Consider the following 24,962-nt stretch of genomic DNA (forward strand, 5'->3'; position numbering starts at 1 on the left):
ATTGAAATATTATGCACTTATTAAAAATAAAAATATGGAAATAATTAGTGACATGAAAAGCGTTGGTAAAATGTAAAGGAAGTGGTATACAAAGTTATTTTATATAACATGATCCACCTTTTGTTAAAAAATATATAAACAAGTATATCTTTAGAAGAAATGTCACATTGTTTAATTTTGGTCTTATACTTTTCCACATTTTCTTAATGATTATGTATTTTATAATGGGAAAAAAGGAAGGTAGAAAGGAATAGCTAAGGAGAAGGCTGCTGATGGAATATCATTCCACAGTTAAGATTTTTGTTGCATAATTACAGGATGAGGTAAGGTTTTTTTTAAAGGAAAAAACACTATTATTATTTCATTCCATGTTATAGCAAAGACAAACATGTGTAGAGTAAAAAGTGAACATGCCATCCCACAACCCCCAGTCTCAATTGCAGAAGCACAACTCTGTTAAGAGTTTGGTGAGAACTTACTAAGGAAGGATTCTACCAGATTTTTGTGCCTGTGCCAATACCATTGACACATGAATAATATTTTTACAAATATAGAATCATGCCTTCTAGATTCTTCCTCACCTTGCTCTTTTAGTTAGCAATGTACTGTAGCTATTTTTCCATGTTAGTACTTGTAGCAAGGGGATAATGTAAAAAATGTCACAAGTATAGCGTGGTATACTATAGCAAGGGTGGTGTACTGATTCAGAAATTTTAACCAGTATAGCATGGGCACTGTTCAGTCAGAATAAATGCTAAACTGGGTCTCAAGGCTCCTGCTGTGCCAAGGGTTAATCTTTTTGCTGCCAAAACAACAGAGGTTCAGGGATAATGAGGAGTGTCAGGTAAGGCAACTTGAGGGCAGTGGTCTTTACCAACTGGCATGGAAGTATTTCAGAATTTTAACTAATACAGTGAATTATACCAGGTGAATACCAGCCTTATATGTGTATCTCATTCTTTTTAGTGGCTACTTTAAATTTCACTGTATGGATTAATTTTAATTTATTTTACGAGCCCCTTATTGATGGTTGTTTAGACAGTTTATCATTTTTTGTTATTACAAGCAATGTGGCAGTATACACATTTTTGTACATATTATGTTTGTGAACATGGGCTGGTTTATCACAGTGTGACTTTGGAGAAAACATCTTTCTTCTTAGAACTGTGAATGTTAATATTTATTTCTTAATATTAGTGAGGAATTGTAAGGCTCACATTAGAAATCTTTAAGGGTATATGAAGTTTACATCAGTGGTCTCAAACCTGACTCTGCATTACGGTCATTTGTAGAACTATTAGAATAATGTAGCCATGACCCTGCCCCTAGCAATTTTGATTTAGATATGGATGGGTTCTAGGTATTTGTGTTTTATAATAAGTTCCACAAATGATTTTGATGCCCAGTCAGTATTAGAAGCTACTGAAATGTGGAGGAATTGATATTTTAAAATAGGATAAGATTATACAATTTGGTGATGTATAACATTTAGATAAAAAGTGTTGGTGAAGATGTGAAGCTACTAGAGCTCCTATACCTGCCAGTGAGGGTGTAAATCAATAAATCATTCTGTAAAGCTCTGGAAGTGTCTATTAAGTCAAACTTAATACCATACTTTATGACTCAGCAATGTCACTCCTAGGTATAAACTCCACAGAAATGCTTAACATGTTCACCTGAATGTTCTTAGTTGCGCTATTTAGAATAACCTCAAATACGAACAATCCAAATTGTCCTCCCACAGTAGAATAGGGAAAGGGAGTTTAATGGAGTACTACCCAGCAGTGAGAGTCCTTAAGCTACAGCTACATGTAATATGGATGAATCTCAAAACATATATGAAGCATAAGAAGCCAGATTCAAATAAGTGCATATGAAAGATTTAATTTACATAAAGTTAGTAGATAGGCAAACCTTATCTATAGTTAGAATCAGGATAGTGCTTACTTTGGGGAGGAGTAATCGCTGTAAGGGGACATAGGGGTTGGGGGGCATCAGGGTGTGAGTTATGAGGGAGGAAGAATTTTCTTTCTGCTTTTCTAGTATCTTTGGCTGGTTTAATAATTACTTTGAGATAAGACAGATTAACAGGAGAAAAACAAATTTAATTATATATGTACAGGAGCCCCATGCAAATATGAGACCCGAGGGCAAATTGAGCAGTAGAGGCTTCTATGCCGTCCTGAGCTAAGGAATGGGATAGGGGCGTGGGGCTTCAAAGGGGAGGAGGATGATTCACAGGACGATAAGAAGGGCAGATGTTTGGTAATAAGATGTTTGCCCTGCCATACATATACATATAGATGCGATACATATACATAGAGATGCCATACATATACATAGAGATGCCATACATAGAGATGCCATACATATACATATAGATTCCATACATATACATATAGATGTTTCAGTAAAAAATAGTCTCTGGTAATAGCTCTTTCTGAGCGAGGCCCCCTATCTAAGTTCTTTTAGGTAGTTAAGGGAAAGGTAAAAGTTTTTCTTGGATCTTGTGGGTCTTAATTGCCTTCAGCTCAGAATAATCCACACACCAAAGTGGCATATTTTGGAGTCATGTATTCTGCTCCTCTTCAGTCCCACTTTTGAAACTTCCCCAAGAAGTTTCACAGTCCAGAAGTTGAATCGGTAGATTGGTCCATTTTGTTGAACCAGTCCCTTAGTGTTGAGAGTAGGTCAATTCAGTTACAGTTGTGTCTCCATTCAGAAGACAGCTGTGCATGTGGGCTCCCAAATCTAGGTATGTGGTTCAAGCAATCAGGTATGTAGTAAGAGGCATTTCTATGGAAACAAAAGAAAAATAATTGTTAATGATTGGAGCAGATTATAATTCCAGTTTCTGGGATTCTGAAGGCAGCTAGTCAAGAGGATATGTAGATGTTTGGCTCAAAGCAAACATCTCTAGAGGTATAGTAAGGGCAGGTGGTGGCAATCTGATAGATTTTCCTGATTTGTAGTTTGAATGTCCCTGGTGATCTTTCTGAGTGGTATAGCAACAGGCATGAAGATTGTCCATATATGTACTGTTGGGGTGATTTCTCTGAAGTTTATATCAAATTGTCCAGCTTTAGTTTACATGGCTTCAGAAGAAGAGCAGTTTTAGTGATTCCACGTCAAGGGTGGGAGAAAAGTTGGACATGTTAGTTTGGAGAGTTACAGCCAAATATTGGAGGAAACTAAAAAATTCAGGTTCTAGTCCAGTTTACCAGTAGAAAACAAAACTTCAAAGACAATTAACAGTATTAGAAACTAGTATCCAGAAAGATGTATCACTGAAACATAATTTTTCTCTCTACAGTCATACCCATGTCAGAGATGACTTCAATAAGAATAATTTGTTTGCAAGTCAAACCTAGTTTCAATAAACTTGGCCTTATTCTTTACATATAAAGTACAGCAAGAATGAGGATGGATCATGTAGAATCTTTTAATCTGTTCTTTTGGAACTTTTCATAAGGAATCTCAGATTGTCTTTTTAAAAGCCTGTGAGGCTAAGAAGCCAAACCAGGGTCTCACCATCAGACTTTGTGTGCAATACCTATGGATTTGGGTGAGTTCCTCTCCTCGTGAGGTCCCCAAAATATCCTGAAGTTTCTGAGCTTGCCAGGACGTGGCCTTCTTTTCTCACCTAGTGAGACTGCTGGGAACCCTGTAAGCAAGGTACCGGGCCAATTTTTCCAAGGGGTATTATTGGCTCCATAAAGTCAACCTTAGTTCCTTAAAGCTGTCTGGCATATCTGATTCTATGCACATTCTCAAATATGATATTCCAGCCAAAGCCTTGGCAATAGAACCAATGTTTCCAGTTGTGTCATATTACAAGGAGAATAGATTCTTACTGAATTTATGCAATTAACTATATTGGCATGAGAATAAGAATACTAAATTTCCCAATTCTGGAATGATCAGGTAGGGAGAAAAAGTAATTGTTTCATCTTTGTTCACAAAGTTATAACTTACTGAAATTGTTGATAGCTTAAGAGAAAAGAAAACAAAGGTTTCCTTAAACCTGGAAAAACAAAACATAAAAGAACCAGCAATGTCTCAATGAAAAAAATCATAAAAATTATTAGTCATCCTCATCAGCTCATTCAGTCTCATGTTATTCTTATTCTACTTGAATCCAGTTTTTCCATTAGTTCTGTAAATTGTTACCCAGTTCAGTTTTATGATCTTAAAAGTTATCAGAGATCTGTACATATCAAAAGTCCTTTCCTTGAATCTCTGTGAAAATGAAGTACTTTAAGGGGTGCCTGGGTGTCTCAGTTGTTAGGCGTCTGCCTTCGGCTCAGGTCATGATCCCAGTGTTCTGGGATCGAGCTCCGCATCGGGCTCCCTGCTTCTCCCTCTCCCACTCCCCCTGCTTGTGTTCCCTCTCTTGCTGTGTCTCTCTCTGTCAAATAAATAAAAAAATCTTAAAAAAAAAAAAAGTACTTTTGAGGGAATGCTTTTGCAAAGCATCAGAGTGAAACAATAACTATCTGTAAATGACAAAAAAACTTGAACACTTTTGCAAAGGATCAGAGTAAAATAACAATTATCTGTAAATGACAAAAACCTTTAAAATGCCCATTGTTAAAGATCTGATGAAATTCATTATAATGAAATTGATAAGAGAATGTGTTTATTTTTGTGGCTCACAACATCTTGCGATAATAACTGGAATTACGATGATAACATAATCAGCAGTGCTCATACCAGATCTTTACTGGAGTTGCTATAGCCAAGGAGGTAGTTCCACAATGTTTTCTCCTGCTAATGTGCTAATTTAGAAAATGGAAAGGACTCTCCCCACTCTCCCTTCCATCAGATCCTGTAGGCAGAAATCCAGGAGACTGATATAGTAAGAATTCTTACTTAATAATGGCTTTTGTCAGAGGTCCCGGCATCTCTCAGCTACAGTATCCTGAAGCAAGCAATGTCCAGCCAGTAAAGGTCCCTTCATGGTCACCAACTCTAGGGGAGGAAAAATTTCCTTCCTACCCTGCTAGGTTCTTTGGCTGGTTTAATAATGAAATTGACATATGACAGATTAACAGGAGAAAAACAAATTTAAATACATGTGTATAGGAGCCCCATGAAAATATGAGGCCCAAGGGCAAGTTGAGGTTTAATATGCTATCCTGAGCTGAAGAGTGGGATGGGGGCGTGGGACTTCAAAGGGGAGGAGGATGATTCACAGGACGATAAGAACAGATGTTTGGTAATTAGATGTTTGTCCTGCCATATATATAGGTCTTTCAGATAAAGAGTTATCTCTGCTAAAACTCTCTTTCTGATCCAGGCTTCCTGTCTAAATTCTTTTAGGTAGTTAAGGGAACAGTAAAACTTTCTCTTAAATTTGCTGAGTCTTGATTGCCTTCAGCTCAAAATAATCCACATTCCAAAGGTTATGTATTTTGGGGTCACGTATTCTACTCCCCATTAGGGTAATGTTTTGTTTCTTATTCTGGAGACTATTTACATGGGTATGTTCAGTTTGTACAAAGTCATCACATTGTACACTTAATGATTTGTAGACTTTTTTGTATGTATAGTACATCTGATAAAAGGTTCAAAAAATATTGTAAAATCATCAATAGAAGGAAGTTCCTCTATTCCTCTATTAATAACAAAATTATTTCATGATAGAATAATAACTATCCTTCCATTAACTGTAAAAGAGGAATTTGGTCTGCAGTGGTATGCTGGAGCCAGCTTGTGTGGCTCACTAGACCAACTTAGGTGGATCTTTTCAATTCAGCAACATCATCTTGGTAGCTTGAAATCGGCCATGTTGGGGATATTTACACCATGGAAATTGGCAAATGCTGCATCAGTCTGTTGTTGTTTTCCTGGAAAACCTCTTACCTCTACAGTACAGTATTTAGATCTCTTTGCACACGGGAATATTATTTGGCTTGCTTTAGAGACAGTGTAATTTTTAAACAATTAGTATAAATGTTGAAAGTGGTTAAGATGAGCATGCTTTTTAGAATTATCACACTTTGAAACTGCAAAGAATCCTCTTTTTCTTCTATAAAATTGAGGAGACCTATTTGTATTCACATGTCAATTCATAAGAGGAAATATATCATCAAGAACTTTGTTGTCACTTGAAATTTGGCTTCAGTGTCACAAGTTAGCATTATAAGAATATTACCATGACTTGAAATCTACTCTTCGTAATTAGAGTCATTGTGAATCTCCTGAGACGGAAGCAATGTTGCTTTTTTTCTTTTTACTGCTAGAAAATGAATAAGGTAATAAAGAAAGCTAATAGAGTTGTCACCGACAATTCTGAAACACTCAGTTCTGTGCTGGTGTCTTTTGTCAGCCAGGTGCATACAGACATAAGAGATACTCTCCTTGTTGAATTGTTGTCAATGGCATTGTTGCAGCAAAAGATGCCTAAACACACAGTTTAAATTTTTCTCTATTCTGTTTAATTCTTTATGTCTCTACCTCCTTCTTTTCACTTTCTTTTTGTTTCTGTCTATAGCCATAGTCTTCTATTTATTTCTCTGTGGTATCACTTTAGCTTCTTAAAATCTTTTAAACACTGTGACAAGAGGGTTTAACTAGTCTAATACTTTTCCCAATGGAAATTTGGAGATTTTTTTCATGTGTGTAAAAATTTTTTTAATTGTTTCAGCCATATTTTTGCTTCATGACAAAAAATAATGGCTTATTATTAGAAAGTGTCTTTAGGGCGCCTGGGTGGCTCAGTTGGTTAAGCGACTGCCTTCGGCTTGGGTCATGATCCTCGGGTCCCGGGATCGAGTCCCACATCGGGCTCCCTGCTCGGCGGGGAGTCTGCTTCTCCCTCTGACCCTCCCCCCTCTCATGTGCTCTCTCTCTCTTTCTCGCTCTCTCACATAAATAAATAAAATCTAAAAAAAAAAAAAAAGTGTCTTTACATTCTTTAAAACCATCTTGTTTCTAAGAACCCCTACTACCATCATGTACTAAAAATAATTTTAGTGGCTAAGTAACTAACATTACTTAACAAGTATCAAAATAGATGATTATTTGTTAAGGAGAACCAAAAGAGAGACACAAGAAAGTGAAAGAATTGTAAAGGGAGGGAAAACAGTGTGTGGTAGTTTTGCTTCCTGTAATGCCAAAACTCGTTATTGGGTTCACCTGTTGTCCACCTATTCCATTTTTAATAAAGTCCCCCATCATCTTTTCAGTATTTTAGCAGTCATTGATGATCATTGTCTGGATCCGCTATTTCTTTAGGGTTTACAAAATGGTGATATTCCATCATTCCTCATCTTTTTAAGCTGTATTTCTTCTATAAAGAAAACTTTGATTGACTTTTTGATTACCCTGAAGAACAGTTTATGCAGGAAAGGCATGTAAATGCTTGATTCCCTTTATTTCCATTGACTGCCTTTGACTTTTTCTACTTTAATTTTTTAAAATATTTTTCTAGTCTGTGGAAGTTCTGTGTCTTCAAATCTTCTTGGAGTTTACTCATATTTTCAAACCTGTTTTTCTTCCTTTTTTTTTAAGATTTTATTCATTATTTAGAGAGAGAGAGAAAAAGAGTGCTAGCGGGGGGGGAGGGGCAGAGAGGGAGGGAGAGAATCTCAAGCAGACTCTGGGTGCAGAGCCCTACCCGGGGCTGAATCTCATGACACTAAGACTATGACCTGAGCCGAAATCAAGAGTCAGAAGCTTAACAGCCCACTGAGACACCCAGGTGTCCCAATTTTATTTCTTGAAATATGTTTTTATGTTTTTGTTTTGTTTTTAAAGATTTATTTATTTATTTATTTATTTGACAGAGAGAGAGAGAGAGAGAGAGAGAGAAGTAGCGAGAGCAGGACCACAAGCAGGGAGAGTGGGAGAGGGAGAAGCAGGCTTCCGGCCAAGCAGGGAGCCTGATATGGGCCTCGATCCCAGGACCCTGGGATCATGACCTGAGCCAAAGGCAGATGCTTAACAACTGAGCCACCCAGGTGCCCATATAATATTTTTATATCCTATGTTTCATAATCCAATTATCTGAAAAAGTCTTAGCCAATCTATGTCACCTGTTGTTTCTGCTATCTGTCAATCAGAGTGTTTTATTTCCTTTTGAACTATGAGCTATATATTTTTTGGTACTTTATCTTTAGAAATTCTTTGGGGTCTTGTATGATGGTAGGTTCCTCCATGAAGGAGTTTCATTTGTTTCTGTCAGATGCCTATAGGCCTAACCAGCCTTAGACGTCTTCAAAATATCAGTTCTCTTAAAATATTTTAGACCACCCATTTAGTGTGAATTCAGGCTGCAAATTGTGGTTTGTGGTTACGAGTAATCAGGGAAGAATTTTCCTCCCCTTCCTAGCCCCAGGTTTTGAGATGGGCTATATATCTCGGGTAGTGGGTAGGAAAGTTTATAACTAATTAACTCTATATTGAAAGTCTAGTCCTTGGGTCTCAGACTTATGGATAAGTCTCCAGTTAGACTCTCCAACTTGGGAAGCCCCTGGGATTTCTCTTCTGTTCCCCAGCTTTGAAGATTTTATGAACCAAAGTTCAAGTTCATTGGGTTCAATAAATGCCCTCACAGCAAAATGGTTAGTTTCAACATTCTGGTTACCTCTTAGGGTTACCACCTTTACTTTTTTTTTTTTTTTTAAAAACTGTGTATTTCTCATTTTTTTTTTTAGCACGTCATGGATGTACTTGAAAAGATTTTTAAAGTATATCTTATGTAGCATTTTTAGTTGTTTTTAGCAAGAGCCTCAGTCCACAAACTTCATTCTATCAGACAAACACCTTCATTATGTGCTCTTTTCTTGAACTGTGCTTCATTCTTTAATCCTTAATTATATGTTATTGTACATTTTTCTAGGTATTTTATATTGTCAGTTGTGTATATTTTAGTTCTTATGAGAACACATGATTTATTCTACTGTTCCATTTCATTTCAGCCTGCTAGTTACATAGTAACTATTCAGTAAAATTTTCACTGATCAATATAAAATAAGTGAGTTTTTTTTTAAAGATTTTTATTTATTTATTGAGAGAGAGAGAGAATGGTAGAGAGAGAGCATGAGAGGGAAGAAGGTCAGAGGGAGAAGCAGACTCCCTGCTGAGCAGGGAGCCCAATGCGGGACTCGATCCCGGGACTCCAGGATCATGACCTGAGCCGAAGGCAGTCGCTTAACCAACTGAGCCACCCAGGCACCCCTAAGTGAGGTTTTGTTAAGGTTATTTCAGAATATATGGTACTTTAATGATATGAAAGAGTAAAACCCTTTTTCTAAAGTATCTAACTTACTTTTTGGAGAACTTTCTAATTGGAGAAATTTGACTGATATTTGGGGATTGTTAGTTAAATATCTATGTGGTATACATGCATATATGGGAATTTTATTTTCTCTGTATTTTAGCAAGTAAGCAAAATGGACTGAAATATGTTCTTTTCCTTTTGAAATGTGAGTTTTGGTCGGTAGGGACACATTGTTCCTCTGAAGGTTCTTTAGCAGATAGGAAGCAGATGTGGCATTGGGAGGAGACCACTAGGGAAAGAACAAATGCATGAGTAATCTGGAAAAAGATTAAAGTCAACTTATGAATTAAATGTCAGCCTTTGGACCCAAGCTTTTCCATTTTTGGTACTCAGAAGAGGCAAGCAACTGAGTATTCTTAAAAAGAAAGAGACTGTTCTTAGAAGCCAGCAGTACTTCATTGTACTTACTGTCCTATTTCCACGTGTTTTTGTTTTACAATCTGATTTTGATTTTCTTTGGTTAGGTACGATGTAACCCTTCATTAGCCTGGATTTGTACTTAACGAGTCTTCTTTCATTTGATTAGAGAATGTCTTTAAAATCATATGTACTTTGTCAGTGCATTTCTAGGAATGTATGGCATGTTTATTGGTCAAATGCCTTGCATATGGAAATGAAATTTTGTGAGGAATCTTCTGGATCAAATATGGATTTATTTTTACTTTAATAAAACTCTTCAAAGCATAAGGACTTTAGTCTGAATATCAGTGCTAGCAGCTGACCTGGAAAGGGTTGCCAGGACAGTACCTGCTAAAGATTGCAATGATTTTCCTACTCCTGGTGCCTCTTTGGTTGTGCTTGAATTATAGACATAGACCAGGTGGGCATCAGCAGGTCTTCTAGATCTCTGAAGTACTTCCTAATGACTACATTCACTGGACATAGGATTTTCTTCTATATTCACTAATGTGCTTTATATTTTTATTCAGTGAAGACACTGTGTAGTTTTGTGTTTAACACCGCCCATTTTGTAATGATTGGACTAATTACATTCCCCAAAGGAATACTTGAGCATTAGGGCTAGGAAAAGTTATAGTCATTTTAGTTTAAAATTATACTTGCAGTAAGAAATAATCATAGACTCATAGGCGCCTGGGTGGCTCAGCCAGCTGAGCATCCGACTCTTGGTTTCGGCTCAAGTCATGATCTGAGGGTGGTGGGATTGAGCCACACGTCAGGCTCTGCGCTCAGCTCAGAGTCTGCTCAGGATTCTCTCTTTCCCTTTCCCTCTTCCCCTCCCCCCACTCACACTTCCTCTCTAAAATAAATAAATCTTTTTTAATATTTTATTTACTTGTCAGAGAGAGAGAGAGTGCACAAGCAGGCAGAGGAAGAAGCAGGCTCCCCGCTAAGCAGGGAGCCCAATGAGGGGCTCGATCCCAGGACCCTGGGACCATGACCTGAGCCGAAGGCAGACACTCAACTGACTGAGCCACCCAGGTGCCCCTAAATAAATAAATCTTAAAAAAAAATCATAGACTCTCTGCAGTCCAACTTGTAAATAAATATTAAATAACAGTAGGGACACCTGGGTGGCTCAGTCGGTTAAGCATCTGCCTTTGGCTCAGGTCATGATCTCAGGGTCCTGAGATCAAGCCCCATGGTGAGCTCTCTGCTGTGGGGGGAGCTGCTTCTCCCTCTCCCTCTGCCACTCCCCCTGCTTGTGCTCTCTCTCTCAAATAAATAAAATCTTAAAAAAATAAGTAAATAACAATAAAATCAGGATTTACCTACAATAAAATGAAGTTTTCCAGCCTCTCCATGCTTCTGGACATACTGTTTCCACTTTTCAGTACACTTACCTGATTAGTGACAGATATCAGATCATCATGATTCCTGATAGCATGATAGCTCTTAAATAATTCTAAGACTAATGTAAGAAAAATTATGTGTTAATTTTTATAATCAAGGATAAGCCTTTTGAAATCATGTCCATTTATCATCATATTCTTTCATTCATTTACCAAAACCTTATCCCACACTTACTAGATGCGAGGCACTATGTTAGGTTTTGGGATAGTGTTCATAGCACATTTTTAGCCCTCAAGAACCTTACAACTGAATTCTGTTTAGATATGCTGGGCCATTGAAGAAAAATGCTCTTCAGCATAGAAGGGTTCTCTTGCCTCTACTGGCTCTGGTGCCTCTCCTTTTCACATCACGTAATTTCTTGAAGTTTGAACTTAGTATCCTATCCTGTGGTAGTTGGAGGAAAACTTAATGAAAGCTTTTTTGAAACATGTCCTCATAGCCATGGGTCACCATTGTAACATACTGTCCCAGATAAAAGAGACCTGATACATGAAAAGATGATCTGTCAAATATGTATTTTTTTGTGTATTTAAATTTTTGTATTTTTTGATTTGTAAATTAATATATACTGATATATAATTTACATGTAATTTAAAAAAACCACCCATTTTAAGTGTAGACTTTAAGGAATTTTGACAAAGTATATGTCCTTGTAACCACCATGCAATCATTAACCCAAGAGAGAAACCTGGGTGTTATTCTAGAGTCCTCTCTTCCTCACGTTCATGCTACACCCTGGCTTCCATAGAACCTATCCTCTCTTCTTTATTCTCATGGCTTCTGCCTTAGTTTTTGATGTGTTAGACCCTTTCTCCTTTTTTACCTCTACTTATTGCAATCTCTAATTAGTTTTTTGCTCTTAACTCATTTCTTTCCTTCATACCTCCCATAATGTTACTAATTATTCTAATAATTACTAATTATTCTAATCCTATTAGAACCCCCCCTCCCTTGCTTAAAATCCCTTGATGACTCTTCCCAGTTTGCATTCTCAGGCATCAATTTCTGAGTAAGAGATTGTTTCTCAGCAACTGACTTGGGGGTGACATTATTTATCAGATAAGAAATATACATAGAGAAGCAGATTTGTGGATGGAAGATGATGACTTCATTCACTTAACACTGTAGAAGAAAAACAAATTTGCCTTGTGTTTCAGTTTGGAAATTATCAGAAGCATCTTTATTTGATTTTAGCTTTATGGAAACAACTGTCAGGGAAGAAGAGAAGCATTTTTTAAACATCCTTTAAACACCAGAAACTATTCTGAGATATTTTATATTGATGGGGAGAAATAATTTTGTTAATGCTAGGTGGGAAAAATGACAATGTTTGTTCAAGTTTATTTATGCTTGTAGTGATTGTTAAGTTTAAGTTAATGAACTCTCATTTTCACCTGTATTCACTGGCCTTTTAAAAATGCCTTCCCAATTGATACTGTTCAAATGTCGATACTACCAAAAGCCATATATAGATTCAATGCATTCCCTATCAATATTCCAGTAACATTTTTTACAGAAGTCAAAAAACAGTCCTAAAATTTATCTTGAACGACAAAAGACCCTGAAATAGCCAGAGAAATCCTGAGAAAGAATAACAAAACAGAAGGCATCACATTTCCTGATTTCAAGCTACACTATAAAGCCATAGTCATCAAAACAGTACGATGCTAGAATAAAAACACAGACCAATGGAATAGAATTAAGAGCTCAGAAATAAACCTGGGTATAACAGGCCAGCTTATATTTGACAAGGGAGGCAAGATTACTCAGTGGAGAAAAGACAGCCTGTTCAATAAATGGTACTGGGAAAATTGGATACTCACATGTAAAAGAATGAAACTGGACTCCTATCTTACACCACTCACAAAAATTAACTCAAAATGGATTAAAAACTTAAATGTAAGATCTGGGGGGCACCTGGATGGCTCAGTTAGTTAAGCATCCAACTCTTGATCTCAGGATTGTGAGTTCAAGCCCCGTGTTAAAATATGACACCTAAAGCACAAGCAACAAAATGAAAAATAAACAAGTAGTACTGCATCAAACTAAAAGGCTTCTTTTTAGCATCAGCAAAAGAAACGATCAACAAAGTGAAAAGATAACCTATGCAATGGGAAAAATATTTGTAAACCACTTACCTGATAAAGGCTTAATATCTCAAATATATAAAGAACTCATACAGCTCAATAGCAAAAAAACATATAACCCAATTTAAAAATGGGCAAAGGACCTGAATGGACATTTCTTCAAAGAAGGTAGGCAAAAGGCCAACAGGTATATGAAAAGATGTTCAACATCATTAGTCATTAGGGAAATGCAGATTAAAACCATAATGGGTTATCACCTCATGCTTGTTAGAATGACCATTATCAAAAAGACAAGAGATAACAAATGCTGGTATGGATGTGGAGAAAAGGGAACCCTGTGCACTGTTGGTGGGATTGTAAATTCATACGACCACTATGGAAAAGAGTATGGAGGATCTTCCGAAAATTAAAAACAGAGCTATCATATGATCCAGCAGTTTCACCTCTTGGAATATACCCAGAGGAAATGAAAACTCTTAACTTAAAAAATATCTGCACTGCCCAGTTCACAGCAACATTTTTACAATAACCAAGCCATGGACACAAGTGTTCCAGAGATGGATGAATGGATAAAGAAGTTATGGTTTATATACATACATGAATATATATACCCGAATATTATTCAGCCATGGAAGTAAGGAAATCCTACCATTCGTGACCACATGGATGGACTCTGAAGCATTATGCTAAGTGAAATAAGTGAGACAGAGAAAGATAGATGATCTCATCTATATGTGGAATCTAAAAGCAAAAACAAAAACCAAGCTCGCAGAAAAAGAGATCCGACTTGTGGTTACTAGAGGTGGAGGGGGAATTGGAAGAAGGTGGTCAAAAGGTCCAGACTTCCAGTTATTAGATAAATTGGTACTGGGGCACCTGAGTGGCTCAGTCGGTTAAGTGTCTGACTGTTGGTTCTTCTCAGGTCATAATCTCATGAGTCGTGGGACTAAGCCCTGTGTTAGGCTTCACGCTCGGCACAGAGTTGGCTTGAAGACTCTCTCTCTCTCTGCCCCTCTCCCCACGCATGGATTCTCTCATCCTCTCTCTCTCTCTAAAATAAATCTTTAAAAAAAAGATAAATCAGTATTAGGGATGTAAAGTATTATATGATGACCCCAGCTAACACTGCTGTATGATATATAGGAAAGTTGTTAAGACAGTAAATGCTATGGGGGCACCTGGATGGCTCAGTTGGTTAAGCTTCTGACACTTGATCTCAGATCAGGTCTTGATCTCAGGGTTGTGAGTTCAAGCCCCATGTCGGGCTCCATGCTGGGCATGGGGACTACTTAAGAAAAAAAAAAAGAAGAAACTAAATGCTATGAGTTCTCATCACCAGGAGGAAATTTTTTCTTCTCTTTTTTATTCTTTCTTTTCTTTGTTATTGTGTCTATATGAGATAAATGGATGTTAGCTGAACCTATTATTGTCATCATTTTACAATACATATAAATCTAAGCATTATGCTGTATGCCTTAGACTTATATAATGATGTATGTCAATTATTTCTCAGTAAAACTGGGGGAAAATGTCTTCCCATAATTATCTAAACATGTCTCAAAAACCATAACAAGTGTATGAGTTGTGAGATTTACCTATTAGATGGTAAAAATAATCTCTAAGGTAAAATAACTGATAAGAGAGGATCTTTTTACCTTGAGTGAGAGGAAACATGGAAGAAATATTTAAATGTGACAATAAAAAAATAATGAACTTTATTCTTGCTATAGACCTTGCCTTGACCTTAATTGCCAACATATTATTTATTTTCTATACCATATTCTATATCCTCTAGCTTTTCTTAGGAAGAAGAGATATTCAATATAGTGCCTTAGTAAAGAAAGTATTTTCAGATCTAAATGTTTAGTTATTTTTTTTAAGATTTTTTTATTTATTTATTCATGAGAGACAGAGAGAGAGAGGCAGAGGGAGAAGCAGGCTCCCAAGGAGCAGGGAGCCTGATGCGGGACTCAATCCCAGGACCCTGGGATCATGACCTGAGCCAAAGGCAGACGCTTAACCATCTGAGCCACCCAGGCACCCTACATTAGTTATTTGAATAGTCATTGAATGAAGGATGATTCTAATATAAATGATTTTTACTAACCTGCTCTGTGGTATTATTTAGAAAAATGAGTATTCCCTTTAAAAATGGAAAGTCTTAACAATAAAAAAAAATGGGAAGTCTTCAAAAAATTAAAAATAGAGCTACCATATGATCGAGTAATTACACTTCTGGGTATTTATCCAAAGAAAATGAAAACACTAACTTGAAAAGATATCTGTACGTTCATTGCAGCATTATTTATAGTAGCCAAGATTTGGAAACTAAGTGTTCATGGATGGGGCGCTTGGGTGGCTCAGTTGGTTAAATGTCTGACTCTTGATTTTGGCCCAGGTCATGATCTCAGGGTTGTAAAATCGAGCCCTATGTCAGGCTCCACGCTGGGCATGGAGCCTGCTTAAGATTCTCTTTCTCCCTCTGCCCCTCCCGACCACTTGTACACTTTCTCCCTCTTAAAAAAAAAAAGTGTCAATGGACAGATGAAAGGATAGAGAAAATGTAGGATGGATAGCTGGATAGATGAATAGATAGATAGATAGAGAGATATATAATGGTTATATATTATTCAGCCATAAAAAAGAATGAAATCTTGCCATTTGTGACTATATGGATGGACTTTGGGGCATTGTGCTAAGTGGAATAAGTCAGACAGAGAAAAACAAATACCATATGATTTTACTTATATGCGGAATCCAAAGACAAAAACAAAAACCAACAACAAAAAAAGCAAAACAAGCTAATACCTACAGTTAACAGATTGGTGGTTGCCAGAGGCACGGGCTGGCAGGGAGTGAAATGGATGAAGGAAGTCAAAAGATACAAACTTTCAGTTATAAAATAAATTAGTCATGGGAATGTAATGTATAGCATATCGACTATTATTAATACTGTGTTGCATATTTGAAAATTGCTAAGAGTAGATCTTAAAAGTTCTTACACAAGAAAAAAATTCTGTGAAAAAATTTTGTAACTGTATGGAGATGGGTGTTATACTAGACATATTGTGGTGGTCATTTCACAATCTATATAAATATTGAATTATTATGTTATATACCTGAAATTAATATAGTGTATGTCAATTATATACCTCAATTTTTATAAAGTCCCAATCAAAAATCCCAGCAAGTTGATCTCAACGAATGGATTCTAAGGTTTGTATGTGAAAGCTAAGACCTAGAATAGCAACACAATACTGAAGAACACAATTGGAGGACTCACACTAACCTATTTCAAGACTTAACTGTTAAGGTACAGTAATCAAGACAGTGTAGTATTGGTGAAAGAGTAGACATATATATCAGTGGAAAAGAATAGAGGGCCTAGAAACAGATTCACACAAATATAGTCAAGTAATCTTTGACAGAGGAGCAAAGACAATTCAATAGAGAAAGGGTAGTCTTTTCAAGATGATACTGGAAAAATTGGATATTCACATTAAGAATCTAGACATAGACCTTATACCTTTTACAAAATTTACTCAAAATGGATTGTAGATTAAATATAAGACACAAAGCCATACAACTTTTAGAAGAAAATTTAGGAGAAAATCTAGGCATTCTTGGGTTTGGTGATGAATTTTTAAATATAACACCAAGACCATGATATATGAAAGAGAAAATTGATAAGTTGGGCATCATTAAAATTAAGAACTTCTGCCCTGTGAAAGGCACTTTTAAGAAAGTGAAAAGACAAGTCACAGACTAGGAGAGATATTCACATATCTTATATCTGTTAAATTATATGTATATAGGTATATTTTTATATATATCCATGATATACAAAAATTCAACAACACAAAAACAACAGGTGTTGTCAGGGATGTGGAGAAAAAAGAACCCTTGTACACTGTTGGTGGGAGTACAAATTGGTGTAGCCACTATGGAAAACAGTATGAAGTTTCCTCTAAAAGTTAAAAATAGAACTACCTTATGATTCAGCAATTGCACTACTATGTATTTACCCAAAGGATGCAAAAACACTAATTCAAAGGGATACATGCACCCCTATATTTATAGCAGCATTATTTACAATACCAAGATATGGAAGCAACCCAAGTGTCCATTGATTGATGAGTGGATAAAAAAGATGTGAGATATATATATATATATATATATATATATACACACACACACACACACACACAATGGAATATTAGCCATAAAAATGAAGGAAATCTTGCCATTTGCAATGACATGGATGGAGGTAGAGAGTATTATGCTCAATGAAATGTCAGTCAGAGAAAGACAAATACCTTATGATTTCAGTCTTATGTGGAATTTAAGAAACAAAATAAATGAGTAAAGGGAAAAAAAGAGAGGCAAACCAAAAATAGACTTTTAACTATAGAGAACAAACTGATGGTTTCCAGAGGGGAAGGGAGGTAGGGGAGGGTTAAGGAGTGCCCTTGCCATGATGAGCACAAGCTCAAAAATAAGGAAGCAACTCAATTAAAAAATGGGCACAAGAGCTATAAATGCAAAGAAGATTTACAGATGGCAACTATGCATATGAAAAAAGTTCACCATCCTTTGACATTAGGGAATTGCACTTTAAAACAATGAGACACTACTACACACCTATTGGAATGACTGATATAAAAAAAAACAAAACCTGACAAATACCAAATGCTCATGAGAATGTGGAGCAAGTAGGAAGGCAAGATGTTACAGCTATGTTGGAAGACAGTTTGGCAGTTTCTCACAAAGCTAAACTTAGTCTTACAATATAATCCAGCAATTGCAATCTTAAGTATTTACCCAGTTTGAGTTGAAAACTTATGTTCACACAAAAACCTGCAGATAAATATTTATAGCAACATTATTCATAATCACTAAAATCTGGAAGCAACCAAGATGCTTCAGTAGGTGAATGGGTAAACAGACTGTGGTACATCCAGACAATGGGATATTAGTGATAAAAGAGAGAGAGCGTGTGCTCTCTGAAGACACAAAAAGACATGGCAGAACCTTAAATGCATATTGCAAAGTGACAGAAGTCAGTGTGAAAAGGCTATATTCTGTATGATTCCAGCTATATGACATTCATTCTGGAAAAGGCAAAACTAAAAAGACAGTAAAAAGATGAGTGGTTGCCAGAGATTGAGGGAGAGAGGAGGAGGGTTGAATAGGATTGTTTAGGGTCGTGGAGCTATTCTGTATGATACTTATGCATTTGTCAAAACCCACAGAACTTTAAAGCACAGAGTGAACCTTAATGTATGCAAATTAAAATATTTAGGAGGTTAGAGGATTCCAGGAAGGAATTAGTCTATGAATATAGACTATGACAAGAGAAGCTAAGTGTATTTCAACTGTATGAAACAGCCTTGCTGAAAGGGGTGGCGGGAAGGGAGGTGCTGACCTAAGTAACTTTGAAATGAATGTGTAAGACTAAATGCTAAAGGAATTACACATAATGATTATACTTAATAAAGTTGTTTCCCGTGGGGGTTCAGGTTGGAAATTCTGATACCACTATGCATATATTCTAGAATTGAACAATTAAGTGAATGGATGAGAGCTGGTGAGAGATTTCTACTTGTTGGAGTAGGAATTTACAGATAAGCAAGGGAAAGAGGCTAGAATGATCCTTTTGATAATAGATTAGAGTTAGGGAACATCAGTGTGAACTCATGTTTAGCTTAATATAGACATAGATGTTACATATTACAAATAATATGTATACCCACAGGTTAGTATGCACACATATTTCCTTGCTTTGTCAGCAGAAGACATGAAAAAAATGACACCCCAGTGGCGAAAAGTATACCTAGCCACCAGATCTTTGGTTCCAGTACCATTCTCCAATAAAAGGAACCATGACTCCTTGGAGAAATGTTTGATTCTAGGACTGGGGTAGGAAATAATATGAGTCTAGAGAATCTTATAGTGCCAGAAAGTAAGGAATGAATGAATGAATTGTAAATTATTTGTGAATAATTGTAAAAAAAATGTACAATACTACCACAAGATGTTAATAATAGGGAAAACTGGGTGCAAAGTATATGGGAACTCTGTACTATCTTAATTTTTCTGTAAATCTAAAACTATTCTAAAATAATAATGTATATTAAATAAATGAAAGTACTATGGGAAGGTCTCACAATAATCCAGTGGTTTCTCTCTCTCCTGCAGTTTTGAAAGTGTTTGCTGCCTTGCTGACTCTTCTTCTCTCTCAGACATCACTTTTGATGGCAATCCAATAGCTCAAGAGTCATGGTACAAACACACTATCCTTCAGAATATGATGCAGCTGCGCCAGCTGGACATGAAGAGAGTCACGGTGAGAGCTCGTTTGAAGTGTTTACCATATTGTCTTCCTTACCGTGGATTAAGAGACCGGGGTGCATATTCTTTGCTTGAAATGCTTCTTAGTTTTAATAAACTATGGATTATCATGACTATATAATTCATAATTACAGTTACAAATTTTGTACCACCTGTCCCTTATTCCCAGTTTCACTCAGGGCTGTTAAATAACAAAACATTTGACTGAGTAAATTTAAAAGATCTAATTGGCTTTATTAATCAGTTCATGAATTGGGCAGCATCCCGTCCAGCAAGTGGAGAGGAGCTCTCAATGACTACAGAAAAAGAAAGGTTTTTAAAGGTAGAGACGGAGTGGAAAAAGGGAAATTATTAGCAAAGGATCCATTGTTTTAGGCAAGGTCACCCTTCTAAAGGGAAGGGAAGGGGCCTATCAGTAAATTTCCTAGTCCTGACCAGGAAATTCACAGGTTGACTGGTTACAGATTACATTTCTGAGGGGTTCTAAACTACAGTTAGGTTAGGTAGTAAGTCTTGGTTTACTGGCTTGTGGCCTTAAGTGATGACATTTTGGGTCTGTGGTTTCCTTTTTAACCGGTTTTTGTGTGTTTTTTTTTTTTTTAACTAATAATTAGTCATACGATTGTTTAAATTAATCACCACAGTTGTTTTATTTAAATTAATCATCATGATTGTTTTTTATTCTGGCTAATACACTAAAAATTTATCTTGGAATGGATGAGTAAGAATGGCATTCATTAAGTTACGTAATGTAATGTTTCAGAACATGGGTGCCAAAGCCAGACTGCTTGAGTCTCAATCCTGGCTTGACCATTTTCTAGCCAAATGACCTTTGGCAATTTACTTAACCTTTCTGTATCTCATTTTCCTCAAAGTAAAATGGGGGACAGGGGGGTCATAATTATGCCAGGGTTGTTGTCAAGATAAAGCACTAAACCTTAGAACAGCATGAGGCTCATAGGAAGCATCACGTGGAGCTATTGGACTTGTTATTGATGCCATACCTCTCAAAATAGCTCTTTTTTATTCATTCTATCTGCATGTTACATATGTTCTATACTTCGATGTTTTAATGACTCCTGATCTAAGCAAAATGCACCCTTTAGGTGTACAGTGCACATTTGCATATTATAGACTTTTAGAAGTTCTGTAATAAAGAAATTTGCCTTAATTTTCATTGCATATATCAGATTTATTTGAACATTTTACTATCTCAGATATCACCTATTAAGGTCTCAGTTTGATAATCTCAGAGCTAGAAAAATATCCTAAGCCTCCACTTGTTTTGTGACTTCTAGACTCTGCTAATTTTGATGTGGATTCTGAGTGGTCAGCTAAGTTTATTTAATTGCCAATTGACTCATTGCCTATAGCCATTTTCACAATGTGTGCATTTTACATTTCTGTCTCAGCAATATCATGGCCATCTCAGGTGACCAGCAGATAGTTACAAGTGTTGATGAATTCGTTAATGCCAGGGGTCTTCTGGGGGCTCTGCCTCTTTTTGTTCCAGCATGGAGATACAGTTCTTTGTCCTCAGCTTGTTCAAATCTATCCTGTAAACACGGTTTCATACTTTCACCCTTATCTCCATGTGTTTTTTTTTTTTTCCCCAAAGATTTTATTTATTTATTTGTCAGAGAGAGAGAGCACAAGCAGGAGGAGTGGCAGGCAGAGGAAGAGGCAGACTCCCCGCTGAGCAGGGAGCCCGATGTGGGGCTCGATCCCAGGACCCCGGGATCGTGACCTGAACCAAAGACTGAGCCACCCACGCGTCCCTCCATGTTTCTTAATTGAGCATCTTTGGTACTTAAAAACTACTCTTCCTGGTGAGGCTGAAATGGGTGGGGTAAGAAATGAAGCTAACTCATTTATATAAATTAGTACTTAATTATATATTATGTTTCTCACAGTGAACTTATATGTCAGTCTTGCCTACCCAGCTGATGTATACAATCCTTAAAGTCAGAAGCCATTCTTCTTCCTTGCCTAATATATACAGATATCCTATACATGTTTATTTCCTTTCCATCCCTGTCTCACACAGTGCTGAGAATGTAGTAATGCTCATTAAAGTCTTAATTGAGTGAAGTTTATCTATTTTCATGCCTGAAATAAAGGAGAATGATGCTATATATAATCATTGTCTTTGTACATTCCATGAGTGTTTGCCTGGTGAGAAATGAGAGAAAATCACCTGGGATGGGAGAAGGGCCAGCTGTTCTGCTACACACAGAGCGGCAGTCCTTGTACATCTGCTTCTTCACAGTTTAATTTGAGAAATTAAAAAAAAAAAATTAATGTCTTACTAAAAGCTTTACTTGAGGTATAATGGGCATAAAATTATTTGCACATGTTAACTGTACAAGTTGGTAAATTTCAACATGTATATAACCTGTGAAACCTCACCATAGTCAAGCTTTTTCATAATCCACTACCCAAAAAAGTTTCCTCATGCTCCTTTGTTATCCCTCCTTTCTACCTCTCCCCACCCAACCTCTATGCCCAGGCAACCACTGATTTACTTTTTGTCATTATAGGTTCATTTCCATTTTCTAGAATTAATGGAAACAATTTCAGAGTTACAGAAAAGTTGTAAGTACAGTAGCAAAACCTTTTTTTTCTTGAACTATTTGAGATGTTTTAATGACATCTATGACATAATGACACGAGTGGGTGGCTCAGTCTTTGGTTCAGGTCATGATCCCGGGGTCCTGGGATCGAGCCCCACATCAGGCTCCCTGCTCAGCGGGGAGTCTGCCTTTCCCTCTGCTTGCCGCTCCCCCTGCTTGTGCTCTCTCTCTCTCTGACAAATAAATAAATAAAATCTTTGCTGATTAGATTACCTAACAATCCTGAACACTTTAGTGTGTGTGTTCTGCAAGCAAGCAAAGACATTCTCCTATATAAACACAATATAACCAACAAAATTAGGAAGTAAACACTGAATAATTACTAGTGTCTAATTCTCACACCACTCTCAAATTTTACCAATCATGTCAATAATTTCTGTGTAGCGAAATGATCCAGTTTGGAATTATATATTACATATGGTGCATTTGGTTGTCAGGTCTCCTTCATCACTATTTTTCAGGAACAGTTTCTCAAGTCTTGACTCTAACATTTATGAAGATTACAAGTCAGTTTCTGGAAGGACCCTCAATTCAGGCTTTTTGATGTTTCCTCACAATCAATTTTTATAGATTTTTGCATAAATATCACAGAAATGATTTTGATTTTTCTCATTTCATCCTATCAAGTGGTATGGTATATAATTTCTCTTTATCCTTTTATTGATGTTGGCCACTTTAATTAAGATGATGTCTGCCAGCCTTCTCCATGTGAAGTTATTCTCTTTCCCTTTGTAATCCCATTCCTCATAAAAATTTTGGTTTATTAATTTATTCATATCAGTTAGGACTCATAGTATTTAGTCTTACCTTTTATTTATGACTTCTTAGTAACTTTAGTGTTGAAACAGCACACCTTTTTTCTCAGTAGCTTTTTTTTAAAGACTTACTTATTTACTTACTTAAGAGAGAGATTGAGAGAGTACTTGAGAAGTAGTGTAATGTCCTACAGTTATACAGATTTCATTGGTAAGCAATTGTGGTTCTTTAAGAATGGTAGGTATATTTTTTTCTTTGAATTTACATGTATCATTATTTTTTCACATGGCTACTAAGTTGCGAGAACATGAACACTTAATAAGTTGTTTACTAACTACTGAGTAAACAGAGCTATTTACACATTTCTTTTGACTTAGAAGCACCATGAAAAAATTCCTGAGCATTCTTAGGCACGTTGAACTGAAAAGTTCCTATAGTAGGATCTATATTAGACACTAGAGATGACAAGATCAGAATCATAATTCATTTGTGCCCTCAAGTTACTCACTGTCTAGTGCAGACAGGTTATAATGCAAAATGCCAAGCTAGAGAAGATCGATTGGTAGATACGTATATTTTTGTATATACACTCACATACATGTGTGCATGTACATATGCACAGCACAATAACACTGAAGGGTAAAGGGGCACCTGGGTGGCTCAGTCGGTTGAGCGTCTGCCTTCAGCTCAGGTCATGATCCCAGGATCGTGGGATCAAGCCCTGCGTTGGGCTCCTTGCTCACTGGGGAGCCTGCTTCTCCCTCTCCTCCCCACTCGTGTGCTCTCTCTCGCTATCTCTGTCTCTCTCTCAAATAAATAAAAATATTTTTTTAAAAAATTGAAGGGTAAAGCACCCCTACATCTACCAGAGAAATAGGAAAAGTTCCACAGGAGAAAATACTTGATTTGGGCTTGAAGAGTGGTTCAAAAGAAGGAAGATATATCTGTGGAGAGTGTTCCAGGGAGAATGAAGGCATGCAAAATGCAGAGATGTAAGGGAATATAGCAACTGATAGTTCAACATGGCTGAGCCCTGAGTATACATGGAGAAGAGTAGCAGGACAAAGGGTGTCTGACAGGCAAGGCCTAGGCCATGAAGGGCATTTTATGTCATAATGAAGAGTTTGGCTTTTGTCTTGGGCATAGTAGGAATCCCTTGGGCATAATAGCAAGCCCTTTTGTCGCGGGCATAATAGGAAGCCCTAAGAGTTTAAGGTGGTTAAATTATATTTGCCTATTTAAAAAATTGCCTCTCTGGGTAGCAGCCCAGGGGATGAACTGGGGAGGATAGGATGAGGGAGATCAGTTAGAGTGAGAGCTCCGGCGCGGGGGGGGTGGGGGCGCCAGAGGAATGGCAAAAGATAATACGAGGCCCAGAGACAATAGAAGTTGATGGCCTCAGTTCCCATTTTGCTTTTGTTATTTCTGTTAAGATGGCTTTTAGTCTGTAAAGAGTCGAAATAAATATTAAGACGAGGAAAGTGAAGCCTAGGATAGGTGAACAGAGAAGTTTGATCTAGAGCAGGGGTTGCCAAACTTTATCTGTAAAGGGTCTGATAGTAAATATTTTAGGCTTTGGGGGCCATACAGTCTCTATTGAAAACTACTGAACTCACTGTAGTGTGAAAGAAGGCATAGACACCACATAAATGAATGCGCATGGCTCTGTTCCAATAAAACTTTATGTACAAAAATAGGTGACAGACTGGATTTGGTCTGTGGACTGGAGTTTGCCAGTCTTTGATCTACAGCACTGAATAAACACAATGAATAAATGGTTAGACCTTTGAAAGTGTTATCAGGGAAGCAGTGTAGGATAGTAGAGTACCTGCAAGGTAAGATGAAGTAATCTGTCTTTTTATCATAGAAGGAAAGAATATAAATTTCACAAATTGTGACAGTAAACTTGATGCTGAGTATGAAGGAACTCGAAACTGGATTATTAGAGGAGTTGTGAGTACTAAGGCAATTGGTCACTAGGAGGCAGCATTAGTTCACTAAAAACAATTCATGCCCGACAAAATTAATTTTCTATTT

At 36.8% G+C, this 24,962-nt stretch overlaps 1 protein-coding gene across 4 annotated transcripts in view; it reads left to right on the plus strand.

Annotated features, from left to right (window-relative positions):
• Positions 1-24,962, plus strand: part of LRRC49 (leucine rich repeat containing 49) — a 172,250-nt gene that overhangs the window by 78,597 nt on the left and 68,691 nt on the right. For all 4 annotated transcript variants that reach the window (XM_027571538.1, XM_027571539.1, XM_027571540.1 and 1 more), the window contains one exon: positions 19,384-19,531. In XM_027571538.1, the coding sequence (XP_027427339.1) occupies positions 19,384-19,531 (148 nt within the window). The remainder of the gene's footprint in view (positions 1-19,383; positions 19,532-24,962) is intronic.

This window comes from Zalophus californianus, chromosome 6, assembly GCF_009762305.2.
Source record: "Zalophus californianus isolate mZalCal1 chromosome 6, mZalCal1.pri.v2, whole genome shotgun sequence".
Classification (NCBI taxonomy): domain Eukaryota; kingdom Metazoa; phylum Chordata; class Mammalia; order Carnivora; family Otariidae; genus Zalophus; species Zalophus californianus.